The sequence below is a fragment of the Netta rufina genome, assembly GCF_964035555.1.
Source record: "Netta rufina genome assembly, chromosome: 12".
Lineage (NCBI taxonomy): Eukaryota > Metazoa > Chordata > Aves > Anseriformes > Anatidae > Netta > Netta rufina.
The window spans coordinates 7,185,730-7,202,397 of NC_140135.1; the positions used below are offsets into that span (position 1 = coordinate 7,185,730).

The following is a 16,668-nucleotide window of genomic DNA, read 5'->3' on the forward strand; positions in this document are numbered from 1 at the left end:
GGGATGGGGACACCAGAGAGGGGGACAGCAGGAATTGGGACACCAGGGACAGGGGCTCCAGGGCCAAGGATGCCAGGAATAGAGACACCAGGGACAGAGATACCAGAGACAGGGATGCCAGGGACAGGGACGCCAGGAATAGAGACACCAGGAATAGGGACACCAGAGATAGGGATGCCAGGGAAGGGGATGCTGGGGACGAGGATGCCAGAGGCCAGGCACCCACCGCTGCTCCCCTGTGACCAGCGGGGCTGGTGGTGTTAGGCTGGGGGGGTGCAGGTCCGGCAGACCCAGGGCATGATGGCAGAAGAGCCAAAGGTGCCCAGGACGGGGTCCCAGAGAACCAGGGCAGCTCCAGCAGCTGCAGCAGTGCCCGTCCCATCCTGCCCCATCGCCCCATGCCCCCCCCCAGTGCCAGGCTCAGGCTGAGGTCCCTCTCCCCACCCCGGGTGCTGCACCCACCCTGCACCGATCGCCAGTAACCACGGCAACGAGACATTGCTTTCAGCTGGTGAGATGCACAAATCCCAGCCCCAGCTGCCGTTGCAGCAGTGGGTACAGCATCAGCACCCTGAGGGACAGGGACTGAGACCAGGACGGGACAGGTTGTCCCCCTCGCAGGGCACCAAGCATCTCTCCACAGCCCCAAGGGCTGCAGACCTCGTCCCAGCCCCTGGTCCAGCCGGCCCGGCCGCCACCGCGCCGAAAACAAGCGTTTATTGTCATCATAGCTCTTTATTATAAAGATGTATTTACACAGAACAAATCTTTACAGACACGAGAGACACGGTGACCAACAGGGCCCGGCACCACCACTACGGCCCCCCTTTGGCATACGTTAGTGCTTCACGCAGAGACCCCCACAGGCACCCCACGGGTGGGCACCCCACGCCCCGGGGGTCCTGCAGAGGTGGCTCTGCGGCCAAGGAGGGGAGGGCAGCTCAGGCGGGGTTAGCACCACGAGAATAAATAGACCCTCCCCAGCCACGCTGCCGGGGCAGGTGGGCGACAGGGACAGGGCAGGGAGGGAGCTCCTCTGCCCGACAAAGTGCTTTTTGCAAAGCCCATGCACTCGGCGAGCCGGGCACGGGGCAAAGCCTGGGAGGCGGCGAGGGGACGCGGTGCTACCCACGGGACACGACCCGGGGGCCAGCCACGGTGGTGGAGGTGTCGCCAGCCCGGGGCTCACGGCTGGGACCCCCACGCAGGGGGCTCAGGGCCGAGCAGACCAGGCTAGGGAGCAGGGCTGGCAGCGGGGCAGGCGTCCCTGGAGGGCTGCTGGCGACCCTGCAACGAGAGCAAAGCATGGTGGGATGAGCCCCGGCCCAGCAGCACAGTCTGGTGTCCCCGAGTTCCTCCCCACATGCCCCACAGCCACTCACCTGGGTCAGAAGGGCATGGGGCCCTTGTGGGACAGCCGGGGCCGGGGGCGGCGGAGCCTTCGCCACCCACCCGCCCGCTGCCCAGCCCCGCGCCGCGCACCCCGCGGCCGCACCAGGGCTCGGATGCGGCCGCGCTCCGGCCCCGTCCCATCCGGCAGCGGTCCTGGGATGGCAAGAAGAGCGTTAGCCGTGTCCCCCTTACCCCAAAAACAAACAAAAAAAAAAATCCACCACCACCTGCGCGAGGGATGGGGATGCTGCGGCGCCCTCCGAGCTGGGTTTGGAGCTGCCGGGCCACCTGCAGGGAGCGCGGCCACTGCCAAGGGCACGGCACGGCCCCGACTCGGCTCCCCGTGCCCACCCCAAAGCCACCCGGCTCCCCGAAGCCCCCCGCAGCCCCCTCGCACCTCCCCAGCCCTCGGCCGGCAGCGGGGGCTCGGGGGGCTGCGCCCTCTGCCCACCCGACGGGACCCCGGCACCCGTTGGCACGGCCGCTTACCGGGGCCCTCGGCGGGCCGGCTCTCGGCCCCGCTGCCCCGGGGCGGACAGAGCGAGGTTTGTTACCTCCCTGAAAAGCGCTTTGTCCTCCCCCCTCGCCCGGGGGCCGCCGGTTCCCTGCCAGCCGCCGCCGCCCCCCCCCCGACCTCTGCGCTCCGCTCCGCCCCGCAGCGGGCCCCGCTCCCCGGCGCCGCACTCACCCGCGGCGGCGGCCAGGGCGAGGCAGAGCAGCAGCAGCAGCAGCAGCAGCAGCAGCCAGCGCCGCTCCGCCATGCTCCGCCGGGCACGGGGCTGCGCGGCTCCGCCGGGCTCGGGGAGGCGGCGGAGGCTGGGGGGGAAGCGGCGGAGGCGGCGGGGGCGGCGGCGGTGGCGGCCCCGCTCCGGGATCGCCGCATTTGTAGGCGGCGAGAGCCCGGCCCGGCCCCGCCGCACGCCCGCCCCGGGGGGGCTCCGCCGCCCGCCCCGCTCCGCCCCCTCCGCCCGCAGAGGTTGAGCCCCCCCCCCGGTCCTCCGGGACCCCCCCGTTGTCCCTTAGAGCCTGCTCAGGAGTCCTCCGGCTCCGGGGAACCCCCCCCTTCGGGTGCCGTCCTGGCCACGTCCCTCCCGGTGCCGCTCCGGGGATGCGGAGCCCCGGTAGGCACCGGGCTGAGCGTGCCGGCTGCGGGCACAAGGCCGGGGGGAGCCGATGGGGTGCATCCGAGGGTCCCCAGGGAGCTGGGGGTGTAGCTGCCGAGCCTCTCTCCGTCGTGTCTGGGAAGCCGTGGCAGCCCGGTGAAGTCTCCTTTGAGTGGAAGAGGGGAAACCTAACCCCGTTTTTAGGAGGGGAAAAAGGGAAGGCGCTCAGCCTCGCCTCTGCGCCCAGCAAGATCAGGGAGCAAATCCTCCTGGAAACCCTGCCAAAGCCCATGGGAAATAAGGAGGTGATTGGTGACGGCGAACGGGGCTTCGCTAAGGGCAGATGGTGCCCGACAAACCTGGTGGTCTTCTGCAAGGGGGTTACAGCCCTGGTGGGTAGGGGAGGAACAGAGACCAGCTAGTCAGGTGGAGTCCAGTGTCCAGGTGGAGATCAGTGAGAAGCAGTGCTCCTCGGGGGCAGTGCTGGGACCAGCAGCGTTTAACATCTCTGTTGGTGACACAGAGTGGGATCCAGGGCGCCCTGTTTGCCGCTGACACCGAGCTGTGCAGTGAGAACGGATTGAGAGCAGCCCTGAGGAGAAGGACCTGGGGGTGTTGGTGGATGAGAAGCTTGACATGAGCTGGCAGCATGTGCTTGCAGCCCAGAAAGCCAACCGTATGCTGGGCTGCACAGCAGCGTGGGCAGCAGGGCGAGGGACGGGATTGTCCCCCTCTGCTCTGCCCTCCTGAGACCCCTCCTGGAGCCCTGCGCTCAGCTCTGGGCCCCCAGCACAAAGAAGGCCGGGGAGGGACTCCCAGTAGTGATAGAACAAGGGGAATGGCTTTAAACTACAAGAGGGTAGGTTTATATGGGATAGGAGGAAGAAATTCTGCACTGCGAGGGCAGTGAGGCACTGGCAGAGGCTGCCCAGGGGAGCTGTGGGTGCCCCATCCCTGGAGATGTTCAAGGCCCAGTTGGTTGGGGCTTTGGGCAACCTGGGCTGGTGGGAGAGGTCCCTGCCCATGGCAGGGGGTGGGAACTGGGTGGGCTTTGAGGTCCCTGCCAACCTGGCCTGTTCTGTGAGCCTGTGATTCATCAGTCCACGTGCCCTCGTTGTGAAGAACACCAGGAGCGCCCTGGGCTGCAGCAGACACGGCAGCAGGCAGAGGAAGGGCAACGGGCCAGGGGTTGGATGTGCGCAGTGTGGAACACGTGGAGATCTTACCAAAGGTTATAAAGGCCTGAAAGGAGAGCGCGAAGAGGACAGAGACAGGCTCTTCTGAAGATGATGGCCACAACAACAGGACAAGAGGCAAGAGGCAAAAACTGAAACGCGGCGTGTTATGTCTGACCTTCAGGGAGCCTGCGTTACTGTGAGGGTGACCAGAGGGGCTATGGGGCCTCCCTCCTTGGCGAGATTTAAAAGCAGGTGGGAAGTGGTCCTGGGCAACCTGCTCTGGGTGTCCCTGCCTGAGCAGGGGATGCCAGGTGACATGGAGAGGTCCCCTCCAACCCCAACGCTTCCATGCAGACCAGGGCAGCAGAGGTGTAAGACCCCCGCAAGAGGCACCCCAAAACTGCCCCTGTAAGGTCACCAGCACGGTAACGACCGAGGCACGGCCAGGACACGAGTGGGGATCCGCAGATGGACAAAGGGAAGTGACAGCTCCACGCCCCACAGGGGGGTCCCCACAGCCACGATGTGACACCTCCTGCAGGCACCCACCTGGTGGAAGCCGAGACACCCACACGGGCAGGACCTGGGGGTGCTCTGTCGACAGAGTAGCAACCCCCACGTCCCCCCCATCACGTCCATCAGCCAGGATCTCCCAGCCTGTCCATCACAGGGGGGATTTTCTCCGGCTATCAGATACTTAGCGCCCTCGCTTCCGCATTCCTGGGGCCGCAGCGGGCTCCCTCCCGCCCCGCGCGCGTCCTGTTTGCTCGGGCGCATCACCCCGGCCTGAGTCACGCCGCGGCCCCGCAGGTGGCGGAAGGCTAACAATAGCCCACAAAGGGAGGATGTCTCCCCCAAGCCTTCCTCCGGCCCCGTCTTCGAGGAAAGCTCCCGCGGGAGGGCCGGGCCCCACCGGACGCGCGGCGCTGGATGAGCCTCGTCCGGTTGACGCTGCCTGGGGAGCGCCTTGGATGCGCGGCAGATGTCGAGCTTGGCGATGTGGTTTAGTGGAGGGCTTGGAAGCGTCAGGTCAGAGGTTGGGCTGGGTGGTCTTGGAGCTCTCTCCCAACCTGGCTGATTCTGTGATTCGGTGATTAACACGGTTTGCTAATTACCGGGGTGGAAGCAAAGCGCTGCCCGATGGTCGCCGTGACAACCTGCCCGACGCATCCTGCAGAAACTTTTTGTGCCCGTGACAATCGCCGGCAGCTTCGGGGTCGCTGCTGTCCCCACACCCAGCCCTGTCCTGCCCCTGCTCAGAGCTGTGGGCGCACGGACCTCCCCCCCGTGTGTCCCTTCCACAGCCCCAGCCCTGGGAGAACCCAAAGGGGGGACCCGGGGAGGTGACCCCAACCCATCCGTGACACGACTGCGCCCGGGCTCGGCGTGGCTGCAGACACGGGGGCGATGCCTCTGGTTCCTGCTGCTTCCCCCCTGCTCCCCCCGGGCTCTGCAGGGGACAGAAGACAGAGGACAGGGGACAGAGGACAGGGGACAGGGGACAGGGGACAGCCCGCGGCGGGGTCGTGGTGCCACCTCGTGGCCGGCAGCACCCCAGCGACACGGCCCGGGGCGCAGCATCCCTGCCTGCTTGATGGCACGGCGGGGAGGGGGCCGGGGCAGGGGGCAAAAACTCGCGTGGGAGATGCCCCGGGACAGGGGCCAGCCGGCAGAGCCCCCTCTCCGCCCATCGCACGGAGCCCGCTGCCCAGCTGGTGTTTTCTCAGGGACGTTTGCTTGTGAAGCACCTGTTTGTTTACTGTAGGCCCTACCAGCCACCCAGCAGCTTGCATCCTGCCGCACGAGGTCCTGCCACCACGGTGCTGGAGGGGGCTGGCACCACACATCTCCCCCTGGCAGCACCCACCACCCTTGGACGGGCACCGCTGTTTTCTCTCCAGCGGCGGCGGAGCAGTCATTAAACCAGCCAGAGGAAATATGCGTGCCATAAACGCGGCAGGCCCCGGGCTCCAGGCTCGTTATGCCTCGCATCAGCTTTTTTTGCAAGGTGGAGACCACGGCAGGTCCCGAGCACACGGGCTCAGAGGGACGAAGGGCACGGCCCAGCCGGCACCGCCCTCGGGTGCGGGTGCTGGTCCCCAGGCCGTGCGCATGGTTTGGTGTCCCGCTGGCACCGCACAGCTCAGCCTGCTCCCTCCCTCCGTACGCCACTGCCAAATGTGCCTCCTGTCTCGTCAGGATGCTAAAATATTCCTTTTGTCTCCTTCGCCAGCCTTTCAAGCCCGGCACACCAACGGGAGCTGAATTTATTCTTCCCGTCACTCCGTTAGCCAGAGCGCTCTCGCTCGTGCTGAAGGCGTGCTGTGCTTCCACTCAGGGCCCTGCACATGTTTCTGCTGCCCCGAAACTCTTACACACGCACTGGAGAGAGTTTCAGGAGCTCAGCTCAGCCCCCCCAGCCCCTTTGCCATTGCACAGCACCCCGGATGCCCTCACCACATCCCCACCTCGGGGGTGACATTTTGCTGAGCCGGGTGAGGACGGTGCCGTGCCCACAGCCCCGCTCCACGGGACAGCCTCGTCCCTGGGGGGGTATTTCTGGACAAGGGGTTCCCCGGGGGGCACGGGGGATGCAGCAGCACCCCACAGAGCTCTGGGTGCTGGGTTAGCAGCCCGGGCAGCTGGTTCGTGCCAGGCTGAGCTGGCACAGCTCCACCTCTGCTTCCAGGGGGATCTTTGGACTTTGTGCGGATTCGGCTGTTTACTGTTATCTGGTTATCTGGAAGGGAGAAGCACTCAGTGAATAGGGCAACGACCCCCCCATATTTGCTCGGGGGCTGTCATCCAGCATCCCTCCGCCCCTGGGGCAAAGGCGCAGGAGGAGGGACCTGTCACCCCCCGGCGCTGCCGAAACAAAACGTCCCTTCCTCTGCCAGCAGCTCGGGGCCTGCCCAGCACCATGCAGCCCTCCCGGTGGATCGCAGCCTGGCTGCTCCTTCTCCAGGGTACGTGGGAGATGTCCCCGTGGCGGGGCTGGGTGGGGCCAGGGACCAGATCCAGGGCCCCCCACCCAGCCCCAGCACGGTGCGCCTCGTTTTTTTGCCCCTGTTTTGCTTGCCTGGTGGGGGTGAAGCATGGGTGGGCTTTCCCTTGGGGGGGCTCTTCTGCTGCTCCAGCCCCCAGGGCACGTCCCCAGCTCCCAGACGGGTCCCAGCCCCAGGGATGCTCAGCACGGGGCAGGCTCCTGTGACCATCCCACCTCGCCCATCGTGGCCTGGGGTCTGTTCCCCAAGGCGTGCCAGGGACCGTGTGCCTCTGCCTGGGGCTGAGCAGGAGCTGGAGCCCCTCCTGAGGCTCTGGGCTCCCCCTGCACCCCAGCCTGCCCCCCAGGACGCTCGCAGCAAGCCGCCTCCCCCCGGACCGACATTCGGGACTGCTCTGCGGACCCACCGGTGAGTCCCCACAGCACCCACACCCCTCAGGGAGCCCCATGCAGGGCTCCCACTCCAAAAAAAAAACCCACCACCTCCAAAATGCCACCACCACCAGTACCTGCCCCCCACGGCCACCAACACCACGGCACGGCTCGCCGCGCTGCGGGATGCCATGCGCGCCCACAGCGTCCACGCCTACATCGTGCCCTCCACGGATGCCCACATGGTAAGGGGACAGCCCCCCCCGTGCCCCAGGGTGCGGGATGGCCCCCCCGGCCACTTCTCACGGCCCCGTCCTCCTCTCCAGAGCGAGTACATCGCCGAGAGGGATTCCCGTCTGGGCTGGCTGACCGGCTTCACCGGCTCCGCGGGTGAGAGCATCCTCGCCACCCCGGGGACCACCCCTGGGCCGCTGGGCTCCCCACCCCGGGGGGGTCCCCAGGGGCACCTGCAGGACCTGGGGGAGCCTGGCAGGGGGGGAGAGGCGATGCCTGAGCCCTCGCTGCCACCCCAGGCACCGTGGTGGTGACACTGGACAGGGCGGCCCTGTGGACCGACAGCCGCTACTGGACGCAGGCAGAGCGGCAACTGGACTGCAACTGGGAGCTGCAGAGGACAAGTCAGGGCAGGGGGGGCTGGGGGGGCTGGGGGGGGTCCCCACTTGCAGTCCTCCACCAGCCGTCTCTCTCTTGCAGCATGGATCAAGTCCATCGGGCAGTGGATCCTGGAGTGGGTTCCCGCAGGGGGCAACGTCAGCCTGGACCCCTTCCTCTTCTCCATCGGTAGGGTTGGCCGGCACGGGGGGGGGACCCTACATGATGGGGTGCACGAGCGGCCCCTGGGTGTGGAGAGGGAGGTCTCTGCTTCGTGTCCTCCCCCTCCATGGGCTGCTTTTCCCCTTCAGACACCTGGAACAGCTACAGCCAGGCTCTGCAGGGCTCCGGCAGGGCTTTGGTGCCCATAGAGACCAACCTCGTGGACCAAGTGTGGGGCGACCAGAGACCCCCTCCGGCCTCCAGCGAGATCTACAGCCTCCCGGCAGAGTTCACGGGTACAGAACCCCCACCCAAACACCCCAGCCTTTTTTTTTTTATTATTTTTTGGGGGTGGGGGGGTACAAGCTGAGCCGCTGGCTCACCCCCATCTCCCAGGGAGCAGCTGGCAGGAGAAGGTGACCGGGATCCGGCAGCAGATGGAGGAGCACACCCGGAGCCCCACGGCCCTGCTGCTCTCGGGGCTGGAGGAGACCACCTGTGAGTGGCCACAACGGGGCTGGGATCGCCGCCGGGGCTGGGACCTGGAGCAGCAAACCAGGGCCAGCGGTGGACGCAGGATCTGACGTCCTCCCCCCCCGGCAGGGCTCTTCAACCTCCGTGGAGACGACATCCCCTACAACCCCGTCTTCTACTCCTACACGCTCCTGACCAGCACCAACATAAGGTGGGCAGCACCTCCCCGCGGGGACGGGTCCTGCCCTGACCCTTCCCTTCCCTTCCCTTCTTCCCCACCCTATAAAACCACCCCTATCTCCCTCCACGAGCCCCCCAGCCCCTTCCCCTCCGCCGCCGTGCCCCCGTGGCCGGGCCGGGGAGGGCTGGGGGGGCTCGGGGGGCCAGCCCACGTCCTGCCCGCAGCCTGTTCGTGGACGAGGGGCGGCTGACGGCGGAGGCACGGCAGTCCCTGCGGGCCGGCTGCCCGGGGCCGCTCTGCGTGGAGCTGCACAACTACAGCCAGGCACGCGCCCACCTCCAGCGCTACGCCCAGGGCAACGTCACCGTCTGGCTCGGCACCGAGTACACCACCTACGGCCTCTACGGGGTCATCCCCCAGGTGAGGACGATGCGCCCCACGTGGCCGTGACACCCCCCTTCGGCTCCGAGGCTGGCTGCTGGGGTTTGGGAGCGGGGTGGCCGTGCCCCAAAAGCGGCTCCTTCGCAGGAGAAGCTGCTGGAGGACAGCTACTCCCCGGTGATGCTGGCCAAGGCCGTGAAGAACAGCAAGGAGCAGGAGCTGCTGCGAGCCGCTCACGTAAGGGCCGTCCCCTCCTCCTCACCCACCGGCAGAAGGTTTTGGGGGGGTTGCTGATGCCGACGGGCCGTGCCCAGGTCCGGGACGCGGTGGCTGTCATCCAGTACCTGCTGTGGTTGGAGCAGACGGTGCCGCAGGGGCAGGTGGACGAGTTTTTGGGTGCCCGCCACATTGATGCCCTCCGATGGTCAGTGCCGCCCACCCGGGGAGGGGGGGGGAGCGCAGGGTGCCAGGGACCCCCCCCTCACATCTCTCTCTCTCTCCCCTTGCTGCCTTCCAGGGCGCAGCAGCACAGCCGCGGGCCCAGCTTCGAGTCCATCTCCGCCAGCGGGCTCAACGCGGCGCTCGCCCACTACAGGTTTGGGGTCAGGGGCTGGGGATGCGGAGCTGGTGGGGGTCCCAGGTACCAGCAACCCCCCCCTTCTCCTCCCCAGCCCATCCAACACCACCCGAAGGAAGCTGTCGGTGGATGAGATGTACCTGGCGGACACCGGCGGGCAGTACCTGTGCGTATCCCACCCCCTACCCCCGTCCCACCCTGCCCCTAGCGTGGCTGCGCCCAGCCCTGCAGGATTTGGGGCTCATGTCCCCCCCTTCTGCAGGGATGGCACCACGGACATCACACGGACCGTGCACTGGGGCACGCCGACCCCGCTGCAGAAGGTGCTGGCACCACGGGGCCGTCCCAGCCACGGAGCTGGGGCTGTGGCCAGAGGCTGGATGCGTTGAGGGGGGACGGGGACATCCCCTCTGCACCATGCTCAGCCCCCACACCCCGTGCCGCCCTTAGGAAGCCTACACCCGCGTGCTGATGGGCAACATCGACCTCTCCCGCCTCGTCTTCCCCCCCAACACGGCCGGTGGGTGCCGCGTCCGGCACGGGGAGAGCAGGGCAGGGGGTGCCCTCCCCACTCTCCAGCCCCTATTTCACCTCCTCGCCCTCCAGGCAGAAACGTGGAGGCTTTCGCCCGCCGGGCGCTCTGGGACGTGGGGCTCAACTACGGCCACGGGACCGGCCACGGCATCGGCAACTTCCTCTCGGTGCACGAGTGTAGGTGCTGGGGGGCAGCTCCGGGGACAGCGGGACCAGGGCTCACCCCCTGAGGGTGTCTCCCCCTTCCCGCAGGGCCCGTGGGGTTCCAGTCCAACAACGTGCCGCTGGCCGCGGGCATGTTCACCTCCATCGGTAGGTGCCCCCGGCGCAGGGCCGGCCAGCTCTAGGAGATGGTGCGGGGCTGTGCCAAGGGCCCCAAATTTTTGCCCTGCTGGGGAGCCAGTCCAGGGCTTTCCATGGGCTCGGGGGGGGAAGGCTGCTGGGGTTTGGCGCTTTCTTGGCACCGCTCCTGTCCTCAGAGCCCGGCTACTACCGGGATGGGGAGTTCGGGATCCGCATCGAGGACATCGCCCTGGTGGTGGAGGCGCAGACCAAGGTAACGCCAGCCCCGCTCGCTCCGCTGCCCGAGGGGCCTGGAGCTGCCTCCTCTCCCCAACCTCCGTTCCCAGGGCTCTGCATCAGGCTGGGGGGGCACAGGGGAGGGCAGGGGGCTTGGGAACAGCGCTGGGGTGGCGGGGACCCCTCCTCTGCTCCCATCACCGGACTTGTAGTGCCGGGGGGGCTGCGCCAGGCAAGGAGCGGGGGGCACCCACCTGACGGCCTCCCCCCAGCAGCACCCGACCGGGGAGGAGCCCTTCCTGACCTTCGAGGTGGTGTCGCTGGTGCCCTACGACCGCAACCTCATCGACGTCAGCCTCCTGTCGCAGGAGCAGGTACGGGGCGCTGGGAGAGGGTGAACAAACAGAGCCCAGGTGGGCAAATGGGGCCGAGGCAGGGATGGACACACGGACAGAGAGGTGCAGAGGGACCAGGGGACCGGGATGGGCTGGGACCGCCGGGACAGCCCTCTGCAGCTGCCTCTGGTCCCCGGCTGCAGATAAAGTACCTGAACGCCTACTACGAGACCATCCGGGCACGCGTGGGGCCGGAGCTGCAGCGGCAGCAGCTGGAGGAGGAGTACCGCTGGCTGCAGAGGAACACCGAGCCCTTCCCGCTGGCCAGCACCGCCGCCGCCGCCGCCGCCACGCTGGGCACGCTGGCCATCAGCTCGCTCCTCTCCGTGCTGCTGGCGGGGCTGCAGGCCTGACCCCGACTCCTCCCCTGCCGAGGCAGCTTCTCCTCACCACCGCTCACTTCCTCGTTTTGCCTTTTTTTTTTTATTATTATTTTCATCCTTGCGATTAAACAGTGTCAACACCAACGGGGGGGGTGAGGCGCCCGTGTGCCCGTCCCACCTGGGGCCGGCTGCCCCTCTGCAGCGCGGGGACAACCTGAGGGTGCGGGGGACATCCCAGCCCGACGTCCCATGAAGGGGATGGCCAAGGAGGATGAAGGGGAACGGGGAGGGGGCATGGTGCATCGGTGGATGGGCAGGGGACCCTCCTCTTCTGCCTAGTGGGGACACCGAGCCCATCAGCAGCACCGGAGGCGGGTGCCGGGGCGCGAGGCTGGCACCCTCCCGGGGGCCCTGGGCAGGGCAGATGCTTCGAGGAGGTCTTCCTTCCTCCTGGCCCAGCGAGCGAGCCCCGAGCTGCGCCGCTGCGAGCACCTCTCATGTGACTGCTGGCTTCCTGTGTGCTTCCCGGCCTCGGTGCCGGCGCCTCGGTACGTGCCCCGCCAGGCGCTCGGTCCAGCGCCGCGCTCTGCCCCCCGGGGGGGTCCCAGCACCATGCTGCGCCGCAAGCCCTCCAACGCCAGCGACAAGGAGCCGTGCCACAGGAAGGTGAGCGCCCACCGGAGCAGACCCCGCACCCCCCCCCCCCAAAATGCCCACCCTCTCCACCTGCAGGATGTGGGGCAGGGAGGATGGGGAGATGCGGTCTGGGCGGCTGGGGTGGCCGTGGGGCAGAGCCCCTTGGGGCTGGGGGATGGCAGTGCCAGCAGCCAGGCCCTGCCACCGAAGCCACCGTCGCCTTGCTCGCACAGTCCTTGCTCGCAGCTGCCTTGCCCCACACCCTGCTGTGGCCCCGGGACGCACGGCTGCAACCCAGTGCCCCCATCTGCTCCCAGCCCATGAGCAGCAGCAGCAGGAGGGCAGCATCACGTCCCCGCGGCACTGCAGGCAGCAGCAGCGGGTCGGGGATGCTCAGACCCCCCCCCAGCTCGTGTGGGTGCAGGCAGGGGGACCAAAGGGAGCTGTGGGGCCATGCCCCGGGGGCAGAACCTCCCCCACCCCGCTGCTCCCCACGGTGTGGGCGACCGCTGCCATTTCCTGCCCGGGCAGAGGATGACGGCGGTGCCGCGCGGGCTGCCGGGCGCGCAGCTCCCAGCAAGGTGTCTGCGGTCGAGGCAGCGCAAGGCTGCAGCCCCGTCACGTGTGTCTGCTGCTTCCTCCAGCAGCCCTGCACCGGCACGGCACCGGCACGACCCCGCCAGGCCCGGGCAGAGGGTCCCTTGCCAACCACCGTGTGCCCAAGAGGGGCAAGGTCTCGCTCTGGGAAGCACCCGGCTGCCGGGGGGAAATTTGGATGAAGCATCCCCCTGCAGCAGGGGTGTCCCGGAGAGCTCAGCGAGCCCCCGCTGGGCATCCCCTGCCCGGCCCCGGCCGCACCCGCTGCTCTCACTTCCCTCTCGCTCCATTTCTGCCGAGCTGCCATGGGCACGGCCCCCCCGGGGCAGCCGGTGCCCCCCCAGAGCTGGTGGTTTTGCCGGGTGCTGCTCTTGCAACACCGGCTCCTCCTCCCCGCCGCCGCCGCCAGCCGATCGCGCAACGCTCCCCGGGCGGGCGGCCACGCAGCGAGGCCGGGGTGGCAACCGCAGAGCGAGGAGGTTTTGGCTCGAGGAGACCCGAAGGAGGCGCAGAGGGTTTCACCTCGCCCGGGTCTGGCGGGCTGAGGGGTAGAAATAAAGAGAAAATGATGCTGGGCTGAGCTGGCAAAAAGGAGAACTAGGGGAGGAAGGCGCACGGCTGTGGGCAAGGGCTTGGGAAGGGCTTCAGGCAGCGCTGGGGCATGCGGGAGCTTGGGGAGCAAGGCGGGGGGAGCCCTCACCCCTCTCCATCTGCCCCCAGCTCTCCCTCCAGCGCTCCAGCAGCTTCAAGGACTTTGCCAAGGCCAAAGTCAGCTCCCCGGTGGCGAGCGAGAAGGAGTTCAACCTGGATGAGAACGTGAGTGCCCCTCCTCGCCCACAGCCCCTTCCTGAGCCCCCTTCCCCCAGCCTCGGGGGCTCAACCGTGCCCGGCTTTGGGGTCCTGCTCCCCGGGGAGCCCCGCAGCCCCAGCGCGCCCTCCCCTCTCCTTCTCCCCCCCCTCTGCCAGATCCCCGAGGACGAGCCCAGCAGCGCAGCCCCCGAGGAGGCGGCGCGGAGCAGCGGGATGAAGCTGGGCAAGAAGTGGCGGGCGGTGATCTCCCGCACCATGAACCGCAAGATGGGCAGGATGGCCGTGAAGGCGCTGGCCGAGGGGAAGGTGAGCGGGGTGCCCCGGGGGGGTGCAGGGCCAAAGCCCCTGCTCCCCGGCACCACCAAGCCCGCTCCCCCCAGCAGGCAGAGGCGGAGGAGGAGGGGACCCCGTCCCCGCTGTCCCCAACCAGCAGCACGGAGGAGCCGAGCCACGAGAAGGTGCCCCTGTCCTACATGGAGCTGGAGGAGGACGGGCACCCGGCCGTCAGCCGGCAGCTGTCCAGCGGTGAGCACGGCCCCCGGGCGGCCCCCAGCCCCTCACCCTCACCCTCACCCTGTCCTGACCCCGTTTCCCTCTCCCCTCCGCAGGCAGTGAGGCGTCCAGCCCCGGCCCCAACAACCGGGACAGCCTGAGGCTGGAGGAGGGGGGCCCGGCTTACACCGGCCCCTTCTGCGGCAGGGCCCGCGTCCACACCGACTTCACGCCCAGCCCCTACGACAAGGACTCGCTGAAGCTGCGGGTGAGCACGGGCAGGGAGGGCTGGGGACGGCCCCGAAGGAGCGGGGGGTGGCGGTGGCTCCTTCCCTCACACCCCCTCCTCATTTTTGGGCCAGAAAGGGGACATCATCGGCATCATCGAGAAGCCGCCCGTGGGCACCTGGACGGGGCTGCTCAACAACAAGGTGGGCTCCTTCAAGTTCATCTACGTGGACATCATCCCCGAGGAGATGGCCCCTGCCCGCAAGAGCCGGGGCCAGGGCAAGAGCAAGAGGCCCAAGCCCAAGACGCTCCACGAGCTGCTGGAGCGCATCAACCTGCAGGTGAGGGCTGGGGACCCACGGGGCACCCGGGAGAGGCGGGGAGGGGACGTGATGAGGACGCAGGAGGATGAGGGTGTCTCATCCCCTCCTCTCTCCACCCCAGGAGCACACCTCCACCCTGCTCCTGAACGGCTACCAGACCCTGGAGGACTTCAAGGAGCTGCGGGAGACCCACCTCAACGAGCTGAACATCACGGACCCCCAGCACCGCGCCAAGCTGCTGACGGCCGCCGAGCTCCTCCTGGATTACGACAGTAAGGGCTGGGCGGGTGGCAGGGGACAATCCCACGCTGTCCCCAATGCTGGCTGCCGGGGCGGGGGGGAGCTGATGCTTCGTCCTCTCGCCCCCAGCAGCCAGCGAGTCAGAGGAAGGCGACAGCTCCGAAGCCCAGCCCTCGCCCTCGGAGCCCAAGGGGGACATCCCGCGGGACTCGGGCTGCTTCGAAGGATCCGAGACGCTGGACGGCAGCCGGGAGGAGGCTGAGCTGGCAGGCCCCGAGGGGCAGCCGGGGGCTCTGTCCCCAGCGGAGTCCTCCTGATCTCCCCCCAAAAGCGCTTCGCCGGCTCTGGCCCAGCAGCGGACAGGAGGGGAAGCTTGCCGGGGTGTAGGCGAGCCGCGGGGATGGGACCCCAAAGCAGGAGCTGCTCTGCAGGCGGGCTCAGCCCCCAAGGTTTGCTCCCTGGGACGTTCTGCGCTGCCCCACAGCACTGCCCCACGCCCTGGGTGAGCCCAGGTGACGCCGCAGGGCTGCGAGCCAGGGCTGGGCCGCCCCTCCTGGGCTTGCCCCGTGTTGTCCACAGCTCCAGGAGCTCCTCCAGGAGCCCTCGTTGGCTGGGCTGAGCAAACACGAGCGCAGGGGAGCCTGCGAGGACAGGGATGGCACGGACAGAGCACACCCGCTGCTGCGCGGATGGGTGCAAGCAAGCAGAGGTGGCAAGGAAACGCCGCCAGCAGCAGGGAGGTGCCACCTTCCCCCGTCCACCTCCTTGCCCAGCCAAAGCAGGCAGCGGGAGGCCGCCGGGAGAGCTTCAGCCAAGCCCTGCGAGCAGCCCAGCCCCAGGAGGATGGCCGGGGGGAGCACGGACACTCAGCAGCCTGCTCCGGAGAGGATGGTGGAGGAGCAGAGCCGAGCACCGCGCTGCCCGCAGGTGGACAGGGCCGTCCCCAGGTACCCCCCGGGACAGCCCCTTGCAGCCAGGCAGGGCAGGCGGTGGCAGAGGAGCCCACGGGTGACAAATCCCCGGGCTCGGTGGCAGCGCAGCGCTTGCCTGGCCCCAGCTCTCAGGGCTGCACTCACCCAGCTCCAGCTCCCGCGCCGCGCCAGGCCACTGGGCCCCGAGTTTGTTCCTTTGCGCTTGAGCTCAATAAAAGCGTGCTCTGGCCTTCGGTCTGCTTCCTACCTGCCCCAAGGGCTCGGGGAAGAGAGGCAGGGAGGGGAGCAGCGGCCTTTCGGTGGAGCTGGGGGTAGTTCAGCTTCCCAGGATGGTGGCTTCCTTCTGTAACCCATGGCCCCCGCTGTCGGGGACGGCAGGACACGGATAGGACAGGGGCGGGCTGGAGCACACCGTGGATGGGGGAGATGCAGAGGCTGGAAAGCCCCAGGGGATGGGGAAGGAGGCAGCCCGCTTCGGGAGGCATAAACAGAGAGAGAGAGAGGCAGAGGCTACAGCTCAGCCATTTTCCAAACCAATTAAGTTTCCTTCATTGTTTCAAAAAAAAAAAAAAAAGAAAAGAAAAAAAAAAAAAGAAGAAAGAAAGAAAAAGAAAAACCAACCCTCACCCTACCCCCACTTCCTTCACAAGAACCTGAACAGAGCAGACAGGAACCACAGGTGCAGGCAGCATCTGTGACGGCCCCAGCAGGCAGCACTCGACACACCGCGTTAGAAAATAGATTAGTAAAACCAAAAAAATACACTTTTTTTTTTTCGCAACGAGTTTGAGATTTGGTCAGTAGCGCGTTGGGGGCAGGCGGGAGAGGAGGGGGCAGCTCTGGCTGCCGCGGGCCGTGCACGGGACCAGCGAGGGCACCGCAGCCGGTCTGCCCGTAGGGTGTCGGCGGCTCCAGCCCCGCGTGGGGGGACCCCGAGCTCGCTCAGGAGCTGGCAAGGAGCAGCAAGAGGAGCGGCTGCAGGGAGCGGGCTCCCTCGGCTCTGCTCCACGCCACGGTGCTGAGAGCACGGCGGGAGGAAGGCGCTGCCGGGAGGAGAAGCGAGCTGGGCCGCCCCTGCCACATCTCCACCCACCGTCCATTTGCCGCATGTCCGCGGGAGGCAGCAGCACCGAGCACACCCGGCAGGGGATGGGGATGGGGATGGGGATGGGGAGCTGCCAGGGCACCTCGCGGCCTTCCCTC

The 16,668-nt window shown here is 67.8% G+C and overlaps 2 protein-coding genes across 4 annotated transcripts; both read left to right on the forward strand.

Annotated features, from left to right (window-relative positions):
• Nucleotides 1-6,593: 6,593 nt before the first annotated feature.
• XPNPEP2 (X-prolyl aminopeptidase 2) lies at nucleotides 6,594-11,237 on the forward strand (the record flags this gene model as incomplete). Its single annotated transcript, XM_084294253.1, has 21 exons — nucleotides 6,594-6,639; nucleotides 7,013-7,086; nucleotides 7,184-7,294; nucleotides 7,376-7,439; nucleotides 7,583-7,687; nucleotides 7,764-7,850; nucleotides 7,973-8,119; nucleotides 8,220-8,321; nucleotides 8,427-8,508; nucleotides 8,703-8,898; nucleotides 9,007-9,096; nucleotides 9,174-9,283; nucleotides 9,377-9,454; nucleotides 9,531-9,602; nucleotides 9,699-9,759; nucleotides 9,887-9,960; nucleotides 10,047-10,147; nucleotides 10,223-10,282; nucleotides 10,450-10,526; nucleotides 10,765-10,863; nucleotides 11,028-11,237. The coding sequence occupies 21 exons, from the start codon at nucleotides 6,594-6,596 to the stop codon at nucleotides 11,235-11,237; spliced, it is 2,046 nt and encodes a 681-aa protein (XP_084150379.1).
• Nucleotides 11,238-11,744: 507 nt separating this feature from the next.
• Nucleotides 11,745-15,694, forward strand: SASH3 (SAM and SH3 domain containing 3). 3 transcript variants are annotated; one of them, XM_084294109.1, is made up of 8 exons: nucleotides 11,745-11,873; nucleotides 13,161-13,256; nucleotides 13,407-13,556; nucleotides 13,631-13,775; nucleotides 13,859-14,010; nucleotides 14,105-14,311; nucleotides 14,415-14,565; nucleotides 14,663-15,694. In XM_084294109.1, the coding sequence occupies exons 1-8, from the start codon at nucleotides 11,820-11,822 to the stop codon at nucleotides 14,848-14,850; spliced, it is 1,143 nt and encodes a 380-aa protein (XP_084150235.1). In that variant the 5' UTR covers nucleotides 11,745-11,819; the 3' UTR covers nucleotides 14,851-15,694. The 3 variants fall into 3 exon arrangements, with proteins under 3 accessions (XP_084150235.1, XP_084150237.1, XP_084150236.1); XM_084294111.1 differs by having other exon boundaries at nucleotides 14,666-15,694; XM_084294110.1 differs by having other exon boundaries at nucleotides 13,634-13,775.
• The last annotated feature ends 974 nt before the right edge of the window (nucleotides 15,695-16,668 follow it).